General features: G+C 44.8%; 1 protein-coding gene across 1 annotated transcript in view; it reads left to right on the top strand.

Moving 5' to 3' along the window:
- The first annotated feature begins 1,692 nt into the window (after positions 1-1,692).
- The window catches only part of MKLN1 (muskelin 1), an 88,231-nt gene continuing 71,235 nt past the window's right edge, over positions 1,693-18,688 (top strand). Inside the window, exons 1-2 of the mRNA XM_081210003.1 lie at positions 1,693-1,843; positions 16,761-16,830. Of these exons, the coding sequence (XP_081066129.1) occupies positions 1,731-1,843; positions 16,761-16,830 (183 nt within the window). The 5' untranslated portion in view covers positions 1,693-1,730. The remainder of the gene's footprint in view (positions 1,844-16,760; positions 16,831-18,688) is intronic.

The following is an 18,688-nucleotide window of genomic DNA, read 5'->3' as shown; positions in this document are numbered from 1 at the left end:
ATTCTGCAAGTCCCTCCATCCTATGCTCAGGTTATGTGTGTGGATTATGGAAGACACAAGCTCTTGTTGCTGATATGTGCCAGCGATGTGCTTCGCGTTTTGCAGTGCGAGCAAAAATATAGGGTCCAGCCCTTTGGAGTGAGGAGTGGGGTACCTTAAGCCCTAGAGGGGTCACAAGTCCAGCATTCACTAATGTTTTCTTCTGGATTGTTTTATTTGATCGTTGAATTTAGGTTGTGAACCTAATAAAAATAATAACAATAACAGTAATATTTGTTGTTGTTGTAGGACAAACCTCAGGAAAACTTTCTAAGCATCTGCGTGGGAATGTCTGAGCAACAATGCCTCCAGCAGGCAACTGAAAGAATGCAGCGCAGGCAGGCGCCTACTTGGATATCAATAGGCGGGGAGTTCCAAAGTGTACGGTGCTGGCACACATGTTGTTGTTTAGTCGTTTAGTTGTGTCCAACTCTTCGTGACCCCATGGACCAGAGCACGCCTGCTGGAGGCATTGTTGCTTCCACTGCCTCCCGCAGTTTGGTCAAACTCATGCTGGTAGCTTCGCGAACACTGTCCAACCATCTCGTCCTCTGTCGTCCCCTTCTCCTTGGGCCCTCCATCTTTCCCAACATCAGGGTCTTTTCCAGGGAGTCTTCTCTTCTCATGAGGTGGCCAAAGTATTGGAGTCTCAGCTTCAGGATCTGTCCTTCCAGTGAGCACTCAGAGCTGATTTCCTTAAGAGTGGATAGGTTTGATCTTCTTGCAGTTCATGGGACTCTCAAGAGTCTCCTCCAACACCATAATTCAAAAGCATCCATTCTTTGGCGATCAGCCTTATTTATGGTCCAGCTCTCACTTCCATACATCACTACTGGGAAAACCATGGCTTTAACTATATGGACCTTTGTCGGCAAGGTGATGTCTCTGCTCTTTAAGATGCTGTCTAGGTTTGTCATCGCTTTTCTCCCAAGAAGCAGGCGTCTTTTAATTTTGTGACTGCTGTCACCATCTGCAGTGATCATGAAGCCCAAGAAAGTAAAATCTCTCACTGCCTCCATTTCTTCCCCTTCTATTTGCCAGGAGGTGATGGGACCAGTGGCCATGATCTTAGTTTTTTTGATGTTGAGCTTCAGACCATATTTTGCGCTCTCCTCTTTCATCCTCATTAAAAGGTTCACATACTGCATGCAAATAATAATACTAATAATTTTTAAAAAATGCGCTGCAAACCACCCGACGGCAGTCTGACCCCAGAAACACCGAGCACGGGCAGCAACCGAGCAACAACTACTGGAAGATGTGCAAACACATTAGCAGCTGGAGGCAAGCGGCAAAGTGCGCGGCGGCCCCTTTAAGTGCGGCGGCGTCGCTCCGTCACTCTCTTCCCCCCTCCCCTCGCTTCGATCCCTCTCGGTCCTTCTAAACTTCCTCCGGCCAGCGCAGCCTACGCTTGCGAGCGTACGCTTCCGGTTCCCAAACGAACACCTCCCTTCCCCGCTTCTGTGTTGCGTGGCCTAGCCCCTCAGAACGCCGCTTGGGCTAGCGCGTCATTCCCCACTCGCATTCATTCTCCTGCCTCCTCTTGCCCCGAACGGAATCCGGAAGTGTGTGCGCGCGCGTGTTGCGCGCGCTCGCGCTCGCCCGCCCGCGTTGCGTGCCTGCGCGTTTCACCTTACCTCTAGGGCGCCTCCCTCTCCTGTTTCCCCGTCGCTGCTGCTACGGACGACAAGATGGCGGCGGCGGCGGCGGGCCCAGGCTTCGGCCCGGCGGGCACCCTGGAGAGCCGCGTCCTGGCCTACACCCTGCACCGCTGGAGCAGCTTCTCCTCCACCTACCTGCCCGAGTGAGTCTCCGCCGCCACCGGCTTGGCGGAGGCCAGAAGGGCCTGGCCGAGGGAGGGTCGCTTGGGGCTGCGGGGCCTCCCTCCTTCCCTGTGGTACTTATGAGGGAGAAGGCGGAGGAAGGGGGCGCCCCATTTATGAGGGGCTCCGGGGAAGGAGGGAGAAAGCTTGGGGGGAGCCTTTCTATGGGGTGGTGGGTCTTTGGGTAGACGTGGGGGGATTCGGGGTTTTTTTTGGGGGGTGGCCTTCGGAGTTGTTCTTGAAGGGGAGTTCACATGGGGGATTAGTCATGGGGGTTGTTTTTGAAGTGGGGTGGTCTTCAGAGTTCTTGGGGTGGGGGTCTTTGAAGGGGTGTTTTTGAGGGGAAGTTCATATTGGGGTTCGTGATGGGAGTTGTTTTGGGGCTCTTTGATGGGTTGGTCTTCAGAGTTGTGTGTGGGGGCCTTTGAGATTGTTCTTGGGGTGGTCGTCTTTGAGGAGGTGTTCTTGGAGTTCACATTGGGGGGTTCGTCATGGGAGTGTTCTTGGGGTCTTTAAGGGGGTGGCCTTCAGAGTTGTTCTTGGGGGGTTGGTTTTGGGGCAGGCGGCCTTCGGAGTTGTTCTTCGGGTGGTCATCTTTGAAGGGGTGTTCTTGGGGGGTTCATATTGGGGGGTTCGTCATGGGAGTTGTTTGGGGGTCTTTGATGGGTTGGTCTTCAGAGTTGTGTGGGGGGGCCTTTGAAATTGTTCTTGGGGTGGTCGTCTTTGAGGAGGTGTTCATGGAGTTCACATTGAGGGGGGATTGTCATGGGAGCTCTTGGGGTCTTTGAGGGGGTGGTCTTCAGAGTTGTTCTTGGGGTGGTCTTGGAGGGGGTTTGTCGAAGGGGCCTTCAGAATTGTTGGCGTGGTGGTCTTTGAGGGGGTGTTCTTGGGGGAGTTTACATTGGGGGAGGGGCCAGTCCTGGGAGTTGTTTTTGGGGTGGCGATGGTCGGGTAGAGTTGGGGGTTTGTTTTGGAAGGGTTTGTCTTGGGATGGGGTGGCATTTGGGCTTCTTTTTGCGGTTATCTTGGGGTGGGGATTTTTAACAGGGTGGTCTTGGGGGTTGTTCTTGGAGGGGGTGGCTCTGGAGGGAGTTGGTCTTGGGGCTGGTCTTGCTTAGGAAGGAAAAGGCTGGTCCCTGCTGCAACAGGATGCAGAGTTGGGTCTCTGTGTGGTGAGGAAGCCCAAAGGTTGTCATTATGAAGGGGGCAATATGGTAGGGTGTGTGGGGTTTTTTTTGTTGGAGTGGGGGGTCACATGGGGGCAGACATGGATGAGAGTACCTATGGGACCTATCAGTGCTTGCTGGGCATAGTTGTCAACGTTTCCCTTTTTTAAGGGAAATTCCCTTATTCCGAATAGGATTCCTCGCAAGAAAAGGGAAAAGTTGACAGCTATGTTGCTGGGTCTTGAGGCACCTAGAGAGTAAAGAGCCAAGGGAGAGGGCCGTTATAGGGGACTTGGGGTGGGGTAAGCCACCCACCCTTTCTTTCCCTTTTGTTATAGGAACACGGAAAGAGGCCAGGCTTACACCAAGTAGGAGCATTGGTCTGCTGCCTACCTCAGTGCTGTGTGCACAGACTGGCAGAGGCTAGCCAGGGTTTTAGGCCGGGAGTCTTTTCCCAGGCCTATCTGAGAGATGCCAGAGATTGAAGCTGGGGTCTTAGTATGCGAAAGTCCCACCAAAAAGAAGAGTGTGTGTCACAGGAGCATGATTTGGAAAGGGCTTTGTTGTTGACAGCACCCAGATTATGGAACACCTTGACCTGTGAAGTGTGGTTGGCCCCCTTCCTCACTTTTTTCTGCAGGTTATTGAAGACCTCCTTATTCTGGAAGTTTTTGACAATGGCCTTATTTTATCAGATAGTTGTTTTTTTTAATGCCATGGTTGAACAAGGCAGCTTCTGACCTTGCTCCTTTATTCTGTAACAGTTTGATATTCTGTGAAATTGTAATGTTATATATGGCTCCAGCTAGCCTGTATGGTAGTTTTACACCAGAAGTGAAAGATAGAAATGTTTATTAAAACAAACAAAATGGGGAAATTGAGGGGCTTGGGCAAGTAATTCAAGCACTTGAAAAAGCTCAGTTGCAGGTCTGCATTTAGAGTGAGGCATCAGGTGGGTGGGTTTCATTAATGCCCCCCCCCTTTTCTCTCTCCGTTTTTTCTAGCACTGGTGGAAGCTGTGTTTGGTTCTGGTTTCATGAGTCTCTTAAGGAAGGCATGGCTAAAGGTGGAAAGGAAGTAAGCTGGGCATGTGGTCTGTTGCCAGAATCCCCTTGTGATGTTTTGTTTTTAACTGCCATTTAATGGGGCTTGTAAACCCTGGTACTGTAATGGGGAAGCAACCTGCAAACTTGGTGCATTTGATGGAGTGAGCTTCCATGATCCAGGCCAGGCAGCTGAAGATCTAACAGTTAAGTTGCCTTTTAAGGTACCACAGAGCCACTGGTGACTCTGTGTATTTTTTTGCTCCCTACAGCAGATCTAACATCTTTGTACCTCTGAAATGTGTGCATTGAAAACTGGCAAAAGGGGTAGTGCAGTATTGTGCTGGGGAGGTGAGAATGTTGGTAACCTTGGTTCCTGGTACTGTATGAAGCAGATGCAAGGAGCAGTGAAGATGTTGGGAACCACAGGAGGAAACAGTGTCCTTGTGCTCAAATCCTGCTTGCTGGTTTCCCACAGGTACACAGTGAGAACAGGATGCTGGACTAGATGGGCCAGCAGGCTCTTATGTTCTTAGGGCAAAATAAAGCAGAGTGTTCTGAGTAGGCTATTAAGGAGAAAGGAGCAAGGGATGCAATGTGGAGAGCTATGCAGAGATATGGAAAGACAGGAATAGTAGGGGTTGGTTGATGTGCAATGTGAGAGGAAATTTTGATTATGTGTGGGCACAGGATGTGACAGAGTAGGACAGTAGACCTAATTAGTGGTTGTGGTGTGGGGAGTAGTGATATGGTGATATAGGGAGCAGAGGGCATGAAAGATGAAATCATGGTTTGCAGGAACAAATGGGCTGTCCTTGAAGGTCCCAATTGCTGCTGCAGAAATTTCACCTTGTTGCTAGAATACCTGTGAAGTGTATCACAGATGCACCATCTCCTTTGCACTATTCATGCATGAAATCTGTTTTGAATTTCTGCAAACATTTGTTCTCTAAATGTTTCTAATTGCTTTGCAAACTATTTTCTCGTCTCTTTGTTATGCCCAGTATGACAGGTCTTGCTAGATCATTTGCAGGTTCAATTTGCTAGTCTGCCTTGAAGGGCATGTTGTTTCACTTCCAAGTTGACAAGGACCATGAAATTAGATGCTTGATGAAAACATAGGCTTCTCAACCCTATGTTTCCTTTGTAAGAGAAATGGGGGGGGGGAGGGCGGCGGCATTTTTTTAGGGGAACCTTGGTGGTGATGGTGGGAGAAGGTCGTTTAATCCTTCCCCTGCTGACTCTGTCTACAAATGCCAATCCAGGGTGTTTTAAAATCATGCTGGATTCTGAAAACAATTGATTCCAGATTGTGGGGATGGGTGGACTGGCCTTTGAAGAAGGGGGGCATTTGCAGGGGACTGCTGATGGACGCAGGTGGGATTAAACTCCCCTCCCTTCCTTTTGTTCCCCACAAGGCATTCCCCTCACCCACCTTTTGCATTATAATCAAACTTGGATTTGCTGATATGTCAACTTCCACTCTGAGCAGATGCTTTGGAAGTGAGGAGAGGCAGGTGGGTCGAAAGTGAGGCAGGAGTGAGGCATACAAGACAGAATCAGAGTTATCTGGTGTGTAGAGTTAAAGCAGGGGTCAGCAACCTAAGGCCCATGGGCTGGAAGTGGCCCGTGGAGGTAGTTTGACTGGCCCATGAGCCGTCCACGAACCGAATTGCCCGCTTGCGCACAGCGCTAAGCCGACGCAGCGCAGTACTAAGCCAGCGCAGAGTGGCACAGGGACTTGCTTCCACAGTGCCAGAAATTGCATCAACACAGATGCCGGAAATCACTCACATGTGCACACGATCCGGCCCACAGAGGGATCTCCGTGGGACCAATCTGGCCCAGGCAAGATAAACCTTGCTGATCCCTGAGTTAAAGCCTGATGAATGACATTATAGGGTTATGAGTAAGATGAAAATAATTGAAAGCTGATGAGGATTCAAGAGGTCAGGCAGGCTAGGTATGGAGTAGGCTATATGATGGTAGGGTAAATTTGTTTTGCTGTAGCAAAATTGGAAAAGTGATTGGTAAGGTTAGAGCCAACAATAAGAAATGTTTAAATTTTCTGGTGGCAGTTACCCTAGTTTGTGTAGGATTTCCCCCCTACACAAATTAGGGTAATTAGCATCAGAAAAATATCGGTTTTCATCATATTCCCCCCCCCATGCCCTAGAGAGTGATCTAATTTGGCATGTTTATTTTACTTGTATTTCCTAAACAAAGCTAAAAACTTGGAAGCAGCCAAACTTGCCTAATGTTTTGTTTAGCCACCCATTCATCATTTTTAGTGAACTTATGAAATGGAAAGGTTTCCATGAAAAAATAAAGGACTGGGAATTTTTCCATCCTAGGCCACTGCTTAAAGCAAATGGGTTGGTGAATGGAATGCTAAGGGAAGAAATACAGATATAACATATGTGTAACCCCTTAGAGTCTGTCCCCAACTGAAATGAAATCTGTAAGATAGCTGTGCGAAAAGGTACTGGTTTTCAGAAGAGGACCAGAATGGATGCCTCTGACACTGAGGCTCTGCGTAAATGGGGAACGAAGGTATCTAGTACTTTGACTTGTGCATGTAGCCTTTGCATGACTGCTGCGGCTTGTGCATGATTAGTTTACATTACAACATACAGTTAAGGGTATTAGCATCCACTCTCATTGTCCCTCTTAAAGCTGTTCAGCCAAAGCAGGTGGTGAAAAAGGAGGCTTTTAACATTAATTAGAGCTTGATTCTCTCTTTAATATTTGTAGACATACTTTGGGGCTTGGGGAAGAGTGATGATTGTGTCCTTTTTACCACTCAGCTCTGCATGGGTGTTTGCGCATGAGCGAGAGAATGCAGAACTAGATTCCTGTGACATTAGTTCACCTTTCACTTTTGGACTCTGAAGTGAACTTGGACTTGCATGCCTGTGTGCTGCAAGTGTTTTCTTACTTGATGTTTACTGTTGTAAGTGAACTCTGGACTCCATGTATATGGGATTTTGTCTTAGACCAAAGATGCCTTGAACTGGGAAGCTATTCCTATTTGTTTTGCTCACTTGCATGAAGGGAGGAGTGGTGGCGCTGAGTGCACAGTCAGAACTTTTATTCATATCTTGGCTTGTGCCTGATTGTGGCCACTCTCTTTTTCTATCCAGACTCATGTTGCATGACCGTGCATTTAGCACTTGCTTTTCAGGCCTTGCTCTTTTAAAAAAAGAAACTGTTGTTCTATTTAATGTCATTGTACAGTTACTGAGCCTCAGTCCTTTTCACCATCAATCTTTTATCAGCTATGACGTTCAAGTTTCTGGAAGGTTATTGACAAATGCACAGTTGCATGGAGTAGGCAATGAGATACCCAGTGGAGTGCAGTAATGATCTCCCTTTGAGAGTGGTGGTTTGGGACGCAACTCAAACGCAAACAATGCAAGTAAAAACAAGGTGTCTTGTTGCTTAGGCTGCAGAAAAATATTAGCTCTCAAATGGCAAATGCAAAGTGCTAACAGTACGAGGGGGAGGCAGAATTTTGAAATGGATGTGTAGGAACAGGAGATGGTGTGGTTCAGAGATGTCATTTAACTCTCCCGGTGCTTGAAGCTTACACAGAGTTAATGCAGTTCCCCAGGGACGCGTTTTGTTGGGAAATTTTGCAGAAATTGCATCTACGTTATCTTTGTGGCCTTGCACCACTGTGTTTGGGTTTGGTGACGCTCTGGAGGCTTCCTAATAATATGTTGAGGTACAGTTTGTACAGATTGTATTGGTTATCTCAAAGGGAATTGCTGCTGTACTGAGAGCCATGTAAAAGCTAAACTGCTAGTACGGGTGACTGCCGTGGTCCACATTTAGTCTTTTACAGTTCTCACATGAGCCATATTCTGCCCCCATAACACTGAGGGACCAGATTCAAATATGGCGTTGTCAGCACTCATTGGCTGAGCAAAGTGAGATTTTTAGTTGGGCTTGTTTAGCATCCTCTCCTTATTTTTTGTTAAGACAACAAATGGTGAGAGAATAGAATAGAATTCGGTACAGATATTCTGGAAGTACCGTATTTTTTGCTCTATAAGACTCACTTTTTCCCTCCTAAAAAGTAAGGGGAAATGTGTGTGCGTCTTTTGGAGTGAATGCAGGCTGTGCAGCTATCCCAGAAGCCAGAACAGTAAGAGGGATTGCTTCTTTCACTGCACAGCGATCCCTCTTGCTGTTCTGGCTTCTGAGATTCAGAATATTTTTTTTCTTGTTTTCCTCCTCCAAAAACTAGGTGCGTCCTGTGGTCTGGTGCGTCTTATAGAGCGAAAAATATGGTAGGTTTCGAGTACAAATACCAGCTTGATCTCTGCACTCTTTTTATTGGAAGAGGAGGAATGTTGCAAAACACACTGATAAAATTTCTGCCTTGAAAATGGATTTTAGAATGAAAACAATGTTTAATTTTTAGCAATTCTTAGTTTCTACTTCAGCTTAATATCCTAATTTCAAGGAGACCTGGGAAGGTGTTAAGCACTGCTATCTCCTTTGAGCATTGGGAACATCTTGCATGGTGTCAGTCCTAGTTGTACCTTTGTGCTAAATTCCATGGTAATGGAGTTGGAGTACTGGGCATTATAGATGGGTTTGGCAGCCAAAGAACATTTAGTTTGTTTCAGTGGTGTAGAGTGGAATATTTTTCCATTGCTTAATTTTTCTGCAGAAGATGTTAAGTTTCATGAGTGCATTGGTAACAAAGAATGGATTCCACTCGCAAATAAATGTTACGTTGCATAAGCTTGTCAGGTCCAAAGGTTTTTAGCTTTGTTTATCAATTACAAGTAAAGTAAACATGCTAAATTAGACCACTCTCTAGGGCATGAGAATTTTACAAAGCAAATTATGCTAATTTGCATAGGATAATTTCCCAGAAAATTTTCCAGTTCAAAATTTTCCAGACTTGAAACACCAGAGGAGGGAATATTTCAGTAAGAACTATCAAAATTGCTAGTGGAGGAACAACTGCTGTTTCTTGGCAAGCTGAATCACAGAGGTGCTTTGTTTCAGATGCATATTTGCTTTGTTTTACTTTTTCCGTCTTGTATTTTTCAGCAGTGTGATCAGAAATTGCAGAACTTGAAATTATCAAGTCTTGTGTTGTCCTTTTAAATCTGTGGACAGGTTTCTGAAGGCTGTCATTTGGGGGCTGGTTTACTGAATACTTCTCCCTGCAATTTACCACCCTGTAATTTCTTGCCATTTACCTCCACACATTTGGCATGGAGAAACAAATAAGCACTAAAATGAGATAAATATTTGGTTTTGCCCATGACAATATCTCGGTCAGTGCCATGGAAGCTCCGAAACTGTCTATTTGTTTAGCTAGCACATTCCCCACTTTTCTAAATGGGACACAGGGTAGTATATTTATCCTTGCAAAAATGATGCAAGGTCGAGGTAGATTAGGCTGAGAGAGCACTTTGGGCAAGTCACTGTACATAGAGCTTCATCACAGGAGTGAGAATATGAACGGAGGCTTCTCTGATCCAAGCATCTGTACACCTGTGTACAGGAAGGGCTGTTTCTTGGCACTTCTTTCTGTGAGTTCCCAACAGCATTCTGTGTTCCTCACTGTAATCTTTGTAAATACTGTATGGCGCCAATAAAAGGTAGAAGGAATTGGGGGTGGGACCAGGGACCAGACCAAGGGGGAATTAACAAGACTTGCAGAAATGTAATGTGAAAGAGAGCATCAGTACATTTCGTGAGCTCTTCCCTCTTTTTGCAGGGTATTTTTCATTTTACTACTTGTACAAAGCCAGCAGAAGAATCCATAAAACAACACACAGCAAAACCTGCCTTGATGCCCTTAAAGAAGAGAAAAAAATTGTGTGAGACTGGCTACGGCTGTTGCCCCTTAGCTGATCTGTGTAGGTTTGCGCAGCTGAGACTGTCTTCTGGAAAAAGTTTTGCTTCTGTCAGTTCATACGTAATAATTTTAAGTTACTTATGTTAGACTAGAGAGTTAGATAAAGTGATGAAAGGGTGCATTTTCTGTTGGATAAATTCAGCTCCGGTCCTCCGAGCTGATACGGCTCATCTTGGCTTGAGCCCAGCAGAGTATAAAACACCTAGAGTCCGCAACAGAAGGATGAGGCAGGTATGGCTACAATGCTACGCTTTATTACTAAGCTATGCTGAGAGCATACAAATATACATCTTGTCTCTGTGAAGCAGAGAGCAACTCCAACAAAAAAACAACAGTACAAAGGAAACAGGAAACCAGTAAACGTCACATCCCGTCTCCCTTTCCCGTGGGAATCCAACAGTATCTGGACTGTGGAATGAAAACAAAGTCCTGTGATTACCAGCAGCTGCTCAGTGAGGGAAACAGAAACCAACATTTTCCTCCTTGTTATAAATACATCTTGCTTTTCGGTTTTGGATCAAGTTTTTGCTCTGTGCACCTAAGCAAATCACGAACTAAGGCAGTGGTTTCCCACCTTTTTGGACCTGGGACCTACCTCCAATCCATACCAGCATTTGAGAACCCATTTCTCAATTTTTGGCCGTATATTTATATGGTGGTAGTGGTGGTGTTGTGACCCATTTTGGTTTATATTGTAGCCTGCTAGTGATTCCTGATCTGTCAGTTGAAGTCCAGTGCTGTAGGGTATTCTAGCAAGATTGGCCTAAGACCAGAGACCACAGAAAGTAGATATTGCATAATATCACAGCAAGAATACAGCAGCTGCTAGTTAATCTCTCAAAATGTCACAGAGTGTCTGGCAGTAAGGCTGTGTTGCTTTTGCTAGAACTTGAGATGATGACTCTGTGCCAGGAGCTATGAGACAGGGAAATACCAATTGCAAACCTGGCCTTACCTGAATTGCAGTGTTGACTTTGATTGCTGTTTTCAGCCATGCTCCAAAAAACCCACCCTTTTTCTTTTTCTTGTAACTGAAAGTAACCCAGGTGCCATTATTTATTACTAATAACTAAAGTGCTGTGTCATTGGCATATATAATAAATGTACAAAATTAAAATAAGCATATAGGAGCTGAGGGAGAAAAAAGTTTTCTTGAAAATTGTAGGCTTCCTAACATACAGCTGTTGGTGTCACCATGTAAATGAGGACGATTTATTTTTTCGGTCCTTGTTATGTATGGAAGATTTTAATGACTTAACGATTCTAATCAATTATGTCTGAGAACACCATTCAAGATTTTCAAAGGACAAGATTTGTTACTTGAGTGCTTCTTTAGTCAATTCCATTTCTTGTCTCCTTTGCAAACATGCCAGTGTGTTTGAAAAGTAAGAAAATTGCAACGATGCTGTTTTCTTCAGCTGTGCCTTCAGAATAAATGGTGAAAAGCTTATTTTCTAACAATTTAGGGGCCTCACTGGTCCCTCCCCCAGTATTAAAAACGAGCACATTTTACAGCTCTCTGCTTGGCACTGGGAGTTGCAGTTGTTCCTGGATCATCTCATGTTTTTCATTTCTTTTAATAAGAATTCTATTTTATCCATGATAAAGCCCTCCAGGTACATTAGACTGGGAGCTGTGTAACTTGCCAGGGCCACCCTGTGCTCTTCACGGTTGAGAGAGAATTTGAATATTCTTACTAGGAGGGCTGCAGACTTTTCTTTTTAAAAAATGAGTTCTTGGTCTGGGGCACCTCCAGCCTATGGTCACCATTTGAGGCCTTCATGGACGTCATGTTGATGACCTTGGCCTGCATTCAGGAAAAACAAATCATGTTCAGGGCCAAGTAGAGATATGAACTACTGAGCCACAGCCTTTCAGCTTGCCACCTGCAATTTCTTGGACCACAGTTTGAGAATCTCTTTTATATGCTGCTTCTGCTATGGCCATCTTCATTGCATACAGATAAAACTCACTAAGACCCCAAAAACATAACTTTTTAGTACATAAAGCATTCTTGCAATTAAGAGTGCGGGATTTTTTTTGAAAATGACTGAAGGGTGTGTGGATCTTTTTGAAGGAGATGCATTACTACTTAGAAGGGTGCACACTGATATTTTAGCAATTGGAAATCTCTGGCTCCCTGGCTGAGATGACTGGCAGAATCCGTGATCAGGGGAAGGAGACGGCGGAAGAAGAGTGGAAGAAGTTTAAAATTTACCTTAAGGACTACTATAAACTGCATGAATGTTAGAATGTCGAGGTTTTGAGAAAGAAAGGGTTACAGCGATATAAGATTAGAATGAAGGAAAGATTAAGAGGATAGAGGTTTGACAGAACTATTTAGAAGTTGCTGAAAAACTTTGGACATTGGGATGCAGAAAGGGGAGGTATGGGGGAGTCCGAGAAACAAGGTTTATGAAAATAAGGTTATGAAACTATACATGTTTGTATGTCTTTTTATATGTTTGTATTGTTTTAAAAAACTTTTTGTAAAACCAATAAAAATCTTTTTTTTTAAAAAAGGAAATCTCTGGCTCCCATGCGGATACCAGAATTAAGGCAGACTATAAAATGCCCCATAAAACAAATAGCAGTGATTTGAGCATCACGAAAGTACTGCATAAGAAGGCTTAAGAGCCAATTGAACATTGTTTGGCTTTTTAAAAATAAGATGATGTCTGTATTGTGCTAATTTAGAGCTCTGTTGCGGATGCAAATGCCAGGCCTAAACAATTATCTGCGAGAGATGCTTTTATTGGGCATGAATCTTCCTGGAAACCTTGCCTGCTTAGGTTGAGGCAAGACCTGGACGAGAGCTCAAAAGATCTTGCTGCAAACAAGACAAGCTTCACCCGCTCCTGTTGCTTAGTCTTAGTTTATAGAATACTTGCACAATGCTGTCTTCTAATCTTGGTTGGCTGATGGTACTCTGCCCCTGTATCTGAAGGCCTAGGGTGGGTAGCAATCTGTGTTAAAGCTTTAAAAATAATTATACATCTGTGTGTGGTTTTCTCGGACGCGGCGTCTTCATGCTTCTGCGTCTGCTTGGCCAGGTGCTTCTCCCTCTTCTACCCCTTTATAGCAATGGTCGGTCTGAGCAATGTACATCTAGCATCACACAGGATAGAGGCACAGGCTATACTTCCTCATAGGTGGACTTGCGGCTCATTGTGCTTATTACACAAAGTACTTTACCTCCAGTGTTAGAAACTCAGGTATACAAGCTAGGTGCCAAATGGTTCCATAACCAGGGTTATAGTCGTCAAAATGGAATGCCATTTTTGGGCCAGGTGGCTCAAAGGTCGTGTTTTTAATACGACTTTTTAGTTGCGGAAACACATTCCGATTGTGCGGATAAAATTCTGCCGGATGTGTTGCTAGTGTAAGAAAACTGTCAAGATCCAAGGATCCCCAAGCATGCACCTCTAGATGGTGGAGAGGTCAGGTGCCATCCTGGCAGCCAGGTATCTTCACTTGGTTCTTCTAAGTGGCCGATAACCAGGTGCAAAATGCTGGTGAATTTTTAATGCTGTTTACCTCCAAGGTGTTCAAACTGGCATGTTTGTTAGATTGGGATTTGCCCAAACGCTACTCAGTGAACTTCACAGCTGAGCGGAGATGTCAGCTTGGATTTCCAAGGCTTGCTACACAGTCAGTTGTGCAGACTCCAGAACCTTGGTAACTGGTGTCATAGATTGTCAGGTACCCAGAACTGGTCAGACTTTGTTTCTATTGCTGGTTCTTAGCAGTATCTTGGGCTGTAGTGTTTAGTTGGCTGTGAGCTTGCATTAATCCATGGGGAAACATCTTTCAGCCTGAGGTCCACATTCCCTTCTGGGGGCTGTGTGTCAGTGGTTGGTAGGACCAAAGCAGTCAGAAAACAAACAAACAAATGTGAACTTTAATTTGTACAGTAGGACAGTTTCTACACACTCTTGTACCCCCTACTCGGTCTGAGCAGTCAGTAAGCTTTATTAGAGAGTGCACAGAAGGCCGGGAAGGAGTGTGTCCTGGGGAGAGTATTTGTATGGCTTGGAGGATTCTAAGGTTCAGATAATAATCGTAGAGATGGAAGAGACCAGGAGGGTCATCTAGTCCACCTCCCTGCAACACAGGAATCTTTTGCCAAGCTTGACACTCAAACCCACGATCCTGAGATTAAGGGTGGTGCTGTGGGTTAAACCACAGAGCCTAGGGCTTGCTGATCAGAAGGTCGGCAGTTCAAATCCCCGCGACAAGGTGAGCTCCCGTTGCTCTGTCCCTGCTCCTGCCCACCCAGCAGTTCAAAGCACGTCAAAGTGCAAGTAGATAAATAGGTACCGCTTTGGCGGGAAGGTAAACGGCGTTTCCGTGTGCTGCTCTGGTTCGCCAGAAGCGGCTTAGTCATGCTGGCTACATGACCCGGAAGCTGTGAGATGAGCGCTGAAACCCCAGAATCGTCTGCAACTGGACCTAATGTTCAGGGGTCCCTTTACCCTTTACCTTTACCCACTGTGCTCTCCCACGTCCTAGGACAGAGAGGCCCAGAGGGCCTGAGCTTCCCCATCCCTGCATTAAACGAAAACCCTTTCACCACTTTGAAAGAGGTCCCTGGTAGTTGAAAACGTTTATGTTTCTAGTCCTACTTATATAAATTTTAGGTGGCAGGAAGAAAGTGCGTAGAGGAAGCGTGTAATGCATACATGCATGCTCCAAAGCAGCTGTGCTTTCTTTGAAATGTTTTTTTTCTTCTTAACTCAATTCTATATTGATTGACATTAAAAACAAACCGGAATGCTAACTTTAGTTGCATATTTTTAATGTTGTTTGTGCTTCTTTGAAAATAATCCCTGAGATGTGTGTTTACTGTATTTTTCGCCCTATAGGGCACACTTTTTCCCCTCCAAAAATGAAGGGGAAATGTGTGTGCATCCTATGGGGCGAATGCAGGCTTTCGCTGAAGCCTGGAGAGCGAGAGGGTGCGCACCGACCCCTCTTGCTCTCCAGGCTTCAGGAAGCTCTGCGCAGCCCTCGGGAGCCCGGCACGAAGTCGTGCCGGGCTCCTGATGGCTGCGCGGAGCTGCCTGCATTCCGAAGCCTGGGATGCGCTGAAGAGCGTGCCCGGGCTTCGCGCACCTCTCCGCAAGCCTGGGGAGACCGGTGCGACTTCGCGCCGGGCTCCCTAGGCTTGCGGATAGCAGGCTGTTCTGCGGGTTGGGGTCGGGGGAAGCTCGGGCTTCCCCCGCGCCAGCCCTGCGCCTGGGGGGAAAAATATTTTTTTCCCTTTATTTCCCCCCAAAAAAAACCTAGGTGCGCCCTATGGGGCGAAAAATACGGTATATCTATGGTTAGCTTCAGCATAAGAGCAAAATCGTTGTGGCCAGTCCATCATGAAACAATTTGACCTATTGACTTAAAGCTCTCTGTGATTTTAGCTTTGCTAGATATTTATGATGATGCAGACTGCTACTTGGCAATGAGTAGAGCCAAAGGAATATGGAAATATGCCTCTTCAGGCCAGGATTGCAAAGCTCTGCAAATCATTTTCCTAGCTTGCTAGAAGCACAACACTTATTTGATTCTGTCTCAACGCTTGGGCAGTTTTAGGTAGCTCTTTGAGATTATAAGAAGCACCATCGAAATAGGATTTAAACGTTGAGAGTGGCTCACCAAACTGGAATAGTGTTTAGGTTTGGTGGCCTCTAACAGAGAATACAGCTATTATCATGTGTATTTAACATGTTCAACTGCAGTACAGTTTGCTCAGTTATGTGAAACAAAAGACAAGCCCCTAGCTTAGCAGGTTTGGCTGTGGAACAGAGCAAGTACATCTATGTATCTTGGGCCTCTCTTCCTCCCCCACCTTCCCTGGTTGCCAAATGTTATTTAAGACATGCAGAGTTTTCTGACATGGTGGGGTATTAAATACAGATGATACCTTGGCTGACATTTTGTGCTGTGTGTTAAAATTTCTAGAGCGTTCGCTTTATTAGTCTGTTACAGCAAACACCAGAAAGAGTGCTGTATCACCTTAAAAACTAATGTATTTATTTGTTATGATGTGGTCCATGAAAGCTAATGCTGTAATAAATACATTTGTTCGTCTTTAAGGTGCCACAGAACTCTTCGTTGCTTTTGTTCTGTGTGTATTTCAGCCGTACAAAAACTTGACAGCTGGGGAGAAGGGCTGTTGGAAGTTTGAAACCTAGGTTTGAGGTTCCTCAAGACCTGTAGGTATAAACAGGTTCTCATCTGGTTGCTTGTGTGAGAAGAGTGTTTAGGTTCTCCAAGAGGCTTTAGTAAAGTTTAATCGCTCTGGTACCTTTTATATACAAGTTTAAGGGTGAACAGTGACTGTCTTGCATAGACACACCTCAAAGAGCCCATCCAGGGAAGGGCAATAGCTCTGTAGTAGATCATTTGCTTTCCATGAAGAAGGTCCCAGGTTCCACCCCTGGGATTTCCACGTAGGTTGGGAATGTCCTCTTCTGTGGAGCCTTGGAGAGCTGTTGCCACCCAGTGATCTGACTCTGAATCAGGAGCTTCCTATGTTCCATGGTCTTTAGTGGGGGAAATGACAAAGATTGAATCTTCCAGATGAAACATTCCACCTGTCTTGGCTACCTACAAGTAGCCTCAGGGAGGATAGTGTGTCTTCAGACGGCCCTTGTGTATGTGGGTAAGGAAAAAAAACTGCATTGGGTTGCGAAGTAGTTCTTATTCAGATTGGGTTTAAGGAAGGAGTTGCATTGACCTCTAGTACAGAGTATTAAGTGGGTAACATACAAGTGCTTTGAACCTCTCTTTGTGTATGTGTTTTTAGGAATATTTTAGTAGACAAGCCCAATGATCAGTCTTCGCGGTGGTCTTCTGAAAGCAACTACCCTCCCCAGGTAAGTGTTTGAATTTTCCCTTGGTATCTCGAACCCTTCAGTTACTACCACCACCAATACTTCTATTATTTATCTGAATAAATGGTGCCATTATTGCAAGACCATTCTTTCTGGGTTGGTTTTTCAGAGGGCCGGGTTAAGTTGGTGTTTGCATTTAAATTCCGAATGGGGTGTCATTGGTTCTGTGTTCTTACGATGAAGTCTTGGTGCTCTGCTCTGAGACCCTGGAGTAGAACAGGAAGAACCAGCAGGCTGAGGGATCCCTTGGAGAAGCAGGAGTGGTAAAATAGCTCTCCATAATACTACTGGAAATAGCCAGCTTTTCAATGTCTGTGCATGTTTATTTACATTGGCAATAAGTATCAATACACTGGAACGAGGATCTATTCTAGGAATGAGACTGCATTGGGAAATTCTGGGTGCTTTGCCTCCCTCCGCAGTGTCAACGAAAATAGACATTTCTTCTCTATCTTGATGTACTTTCTCCTCTTCATGTTTTGTTGCAATTTCTTGGACACGGGTGTGTAGAAGGATTGGCAAGGTCTGATTGATCCTGTTGGGAAGGGGGCACTATTTCTGGAGAAGTAACCCAGGCTTGCTGCAAAAGGGCCTCTCCTAATTATGATTAAGACATACTGAACAGGTAAAACACCTCTGTAAGTGCCAGCATAACCTACCTTTGTTAGGCAAGTACCAGAGACATTTACAGTAGCCTGTCTTCCAATTACTACTTTATTAGCTTTTCCTGTGGAGTATAGGAAGTCATGGTGCTGGGATAAGGGCACCACGGCGGAGGAAATAGCTCAAGCCAACATTAATATTATTGGGAATAAAATGAATCTGGATTCTCCTCAACCCCCACTCCCTTTGCCACTTGCAAATAACTCATCCAGTCCCCAAAGAAGCACTGATTTTAATGTCCATGGCACCTAAGCTACTGGCAAAATTCTAGCTTGTTTATTTTTAGCATTAATTTTGAAAAAAAACAATCCAACATTTCTGAACGTAGGTTTTCCTAAGCTAGTATTTCAGCTAAAAATAACCAGCTAAATAGTCATGTTCTGCTCTTCCTGCATGCGTCTACCAGATGGTCTTTAATAGTTCTTCTTGGCAGAGATTCCTTTTTATGATATTCAGCAGTGTAAAAATGATATGTTAACATTGTATTGAGAGTATAATGTAGTCTTGAGTTAGTCTGATGCCCTAGAGGCCTTAAGTGAATTTGGTGGATGGTGGTGGTTGGCATCTCTTGATGAGTGGAATTTAATTTTTGAATGGTTGAGTGTATAATTATTAGGCTGGATCTTGCCAAAAAGAATGACCTGATGAGGAGCATACATCTTACTTCCCCTCTTACAGGGACCTGGCCATCTAAATTTTTAAGGCGAGCAAATACATTTTGTAAATCGGGCATCTTCGCATGATACATCTTGGTTCATGTTGTGAGGTAGTCTTTGCAGTGGTATTGACTATTAGAGCAAGTGGCAGACAAAATATTTTAATCTCAAGGCAATTTTCTTGGCCACAGTGATGCACTCAAGCTATGTACAAACAAGCATATTTATATACTGTGGCTCAGTGCACACTTCAGGTCAAGCCACAAACCATCATTTTTGTTCATTGCTGGAACTATCATTTATGTTGTAAGTAGACTTAACACCCAAGGACTTTAAAATAATAATTTTTTTGAAATGCCTATCTTGCAGTCATCACCTTCAGGGTGGCTTACAAAATGTACAATTTTTTTAAAAAATGTCCTAACCAAGTCTTGCAAATGAAATGCAGAACTGCATAAGTATAACAATCCAGAGCAGGCAGAAATTTCCCAATTAAAAAATGTGAAAGCCTCCACACTAAC

This window comes from Podarcis bocagei (genome assembly GCF_964188305.1).
Source record: "Podarcis bocagei genome assembly, chromosome: 10".
NCBI lineage: Eukaryota > Metazoa > Chordata > Lepidosauria > Squamata > Lacertidae > Podarcis > Podarcis bocagei.
This window is presented reverse-complemented; position numbering and strand designations above follow the sequence as displayed.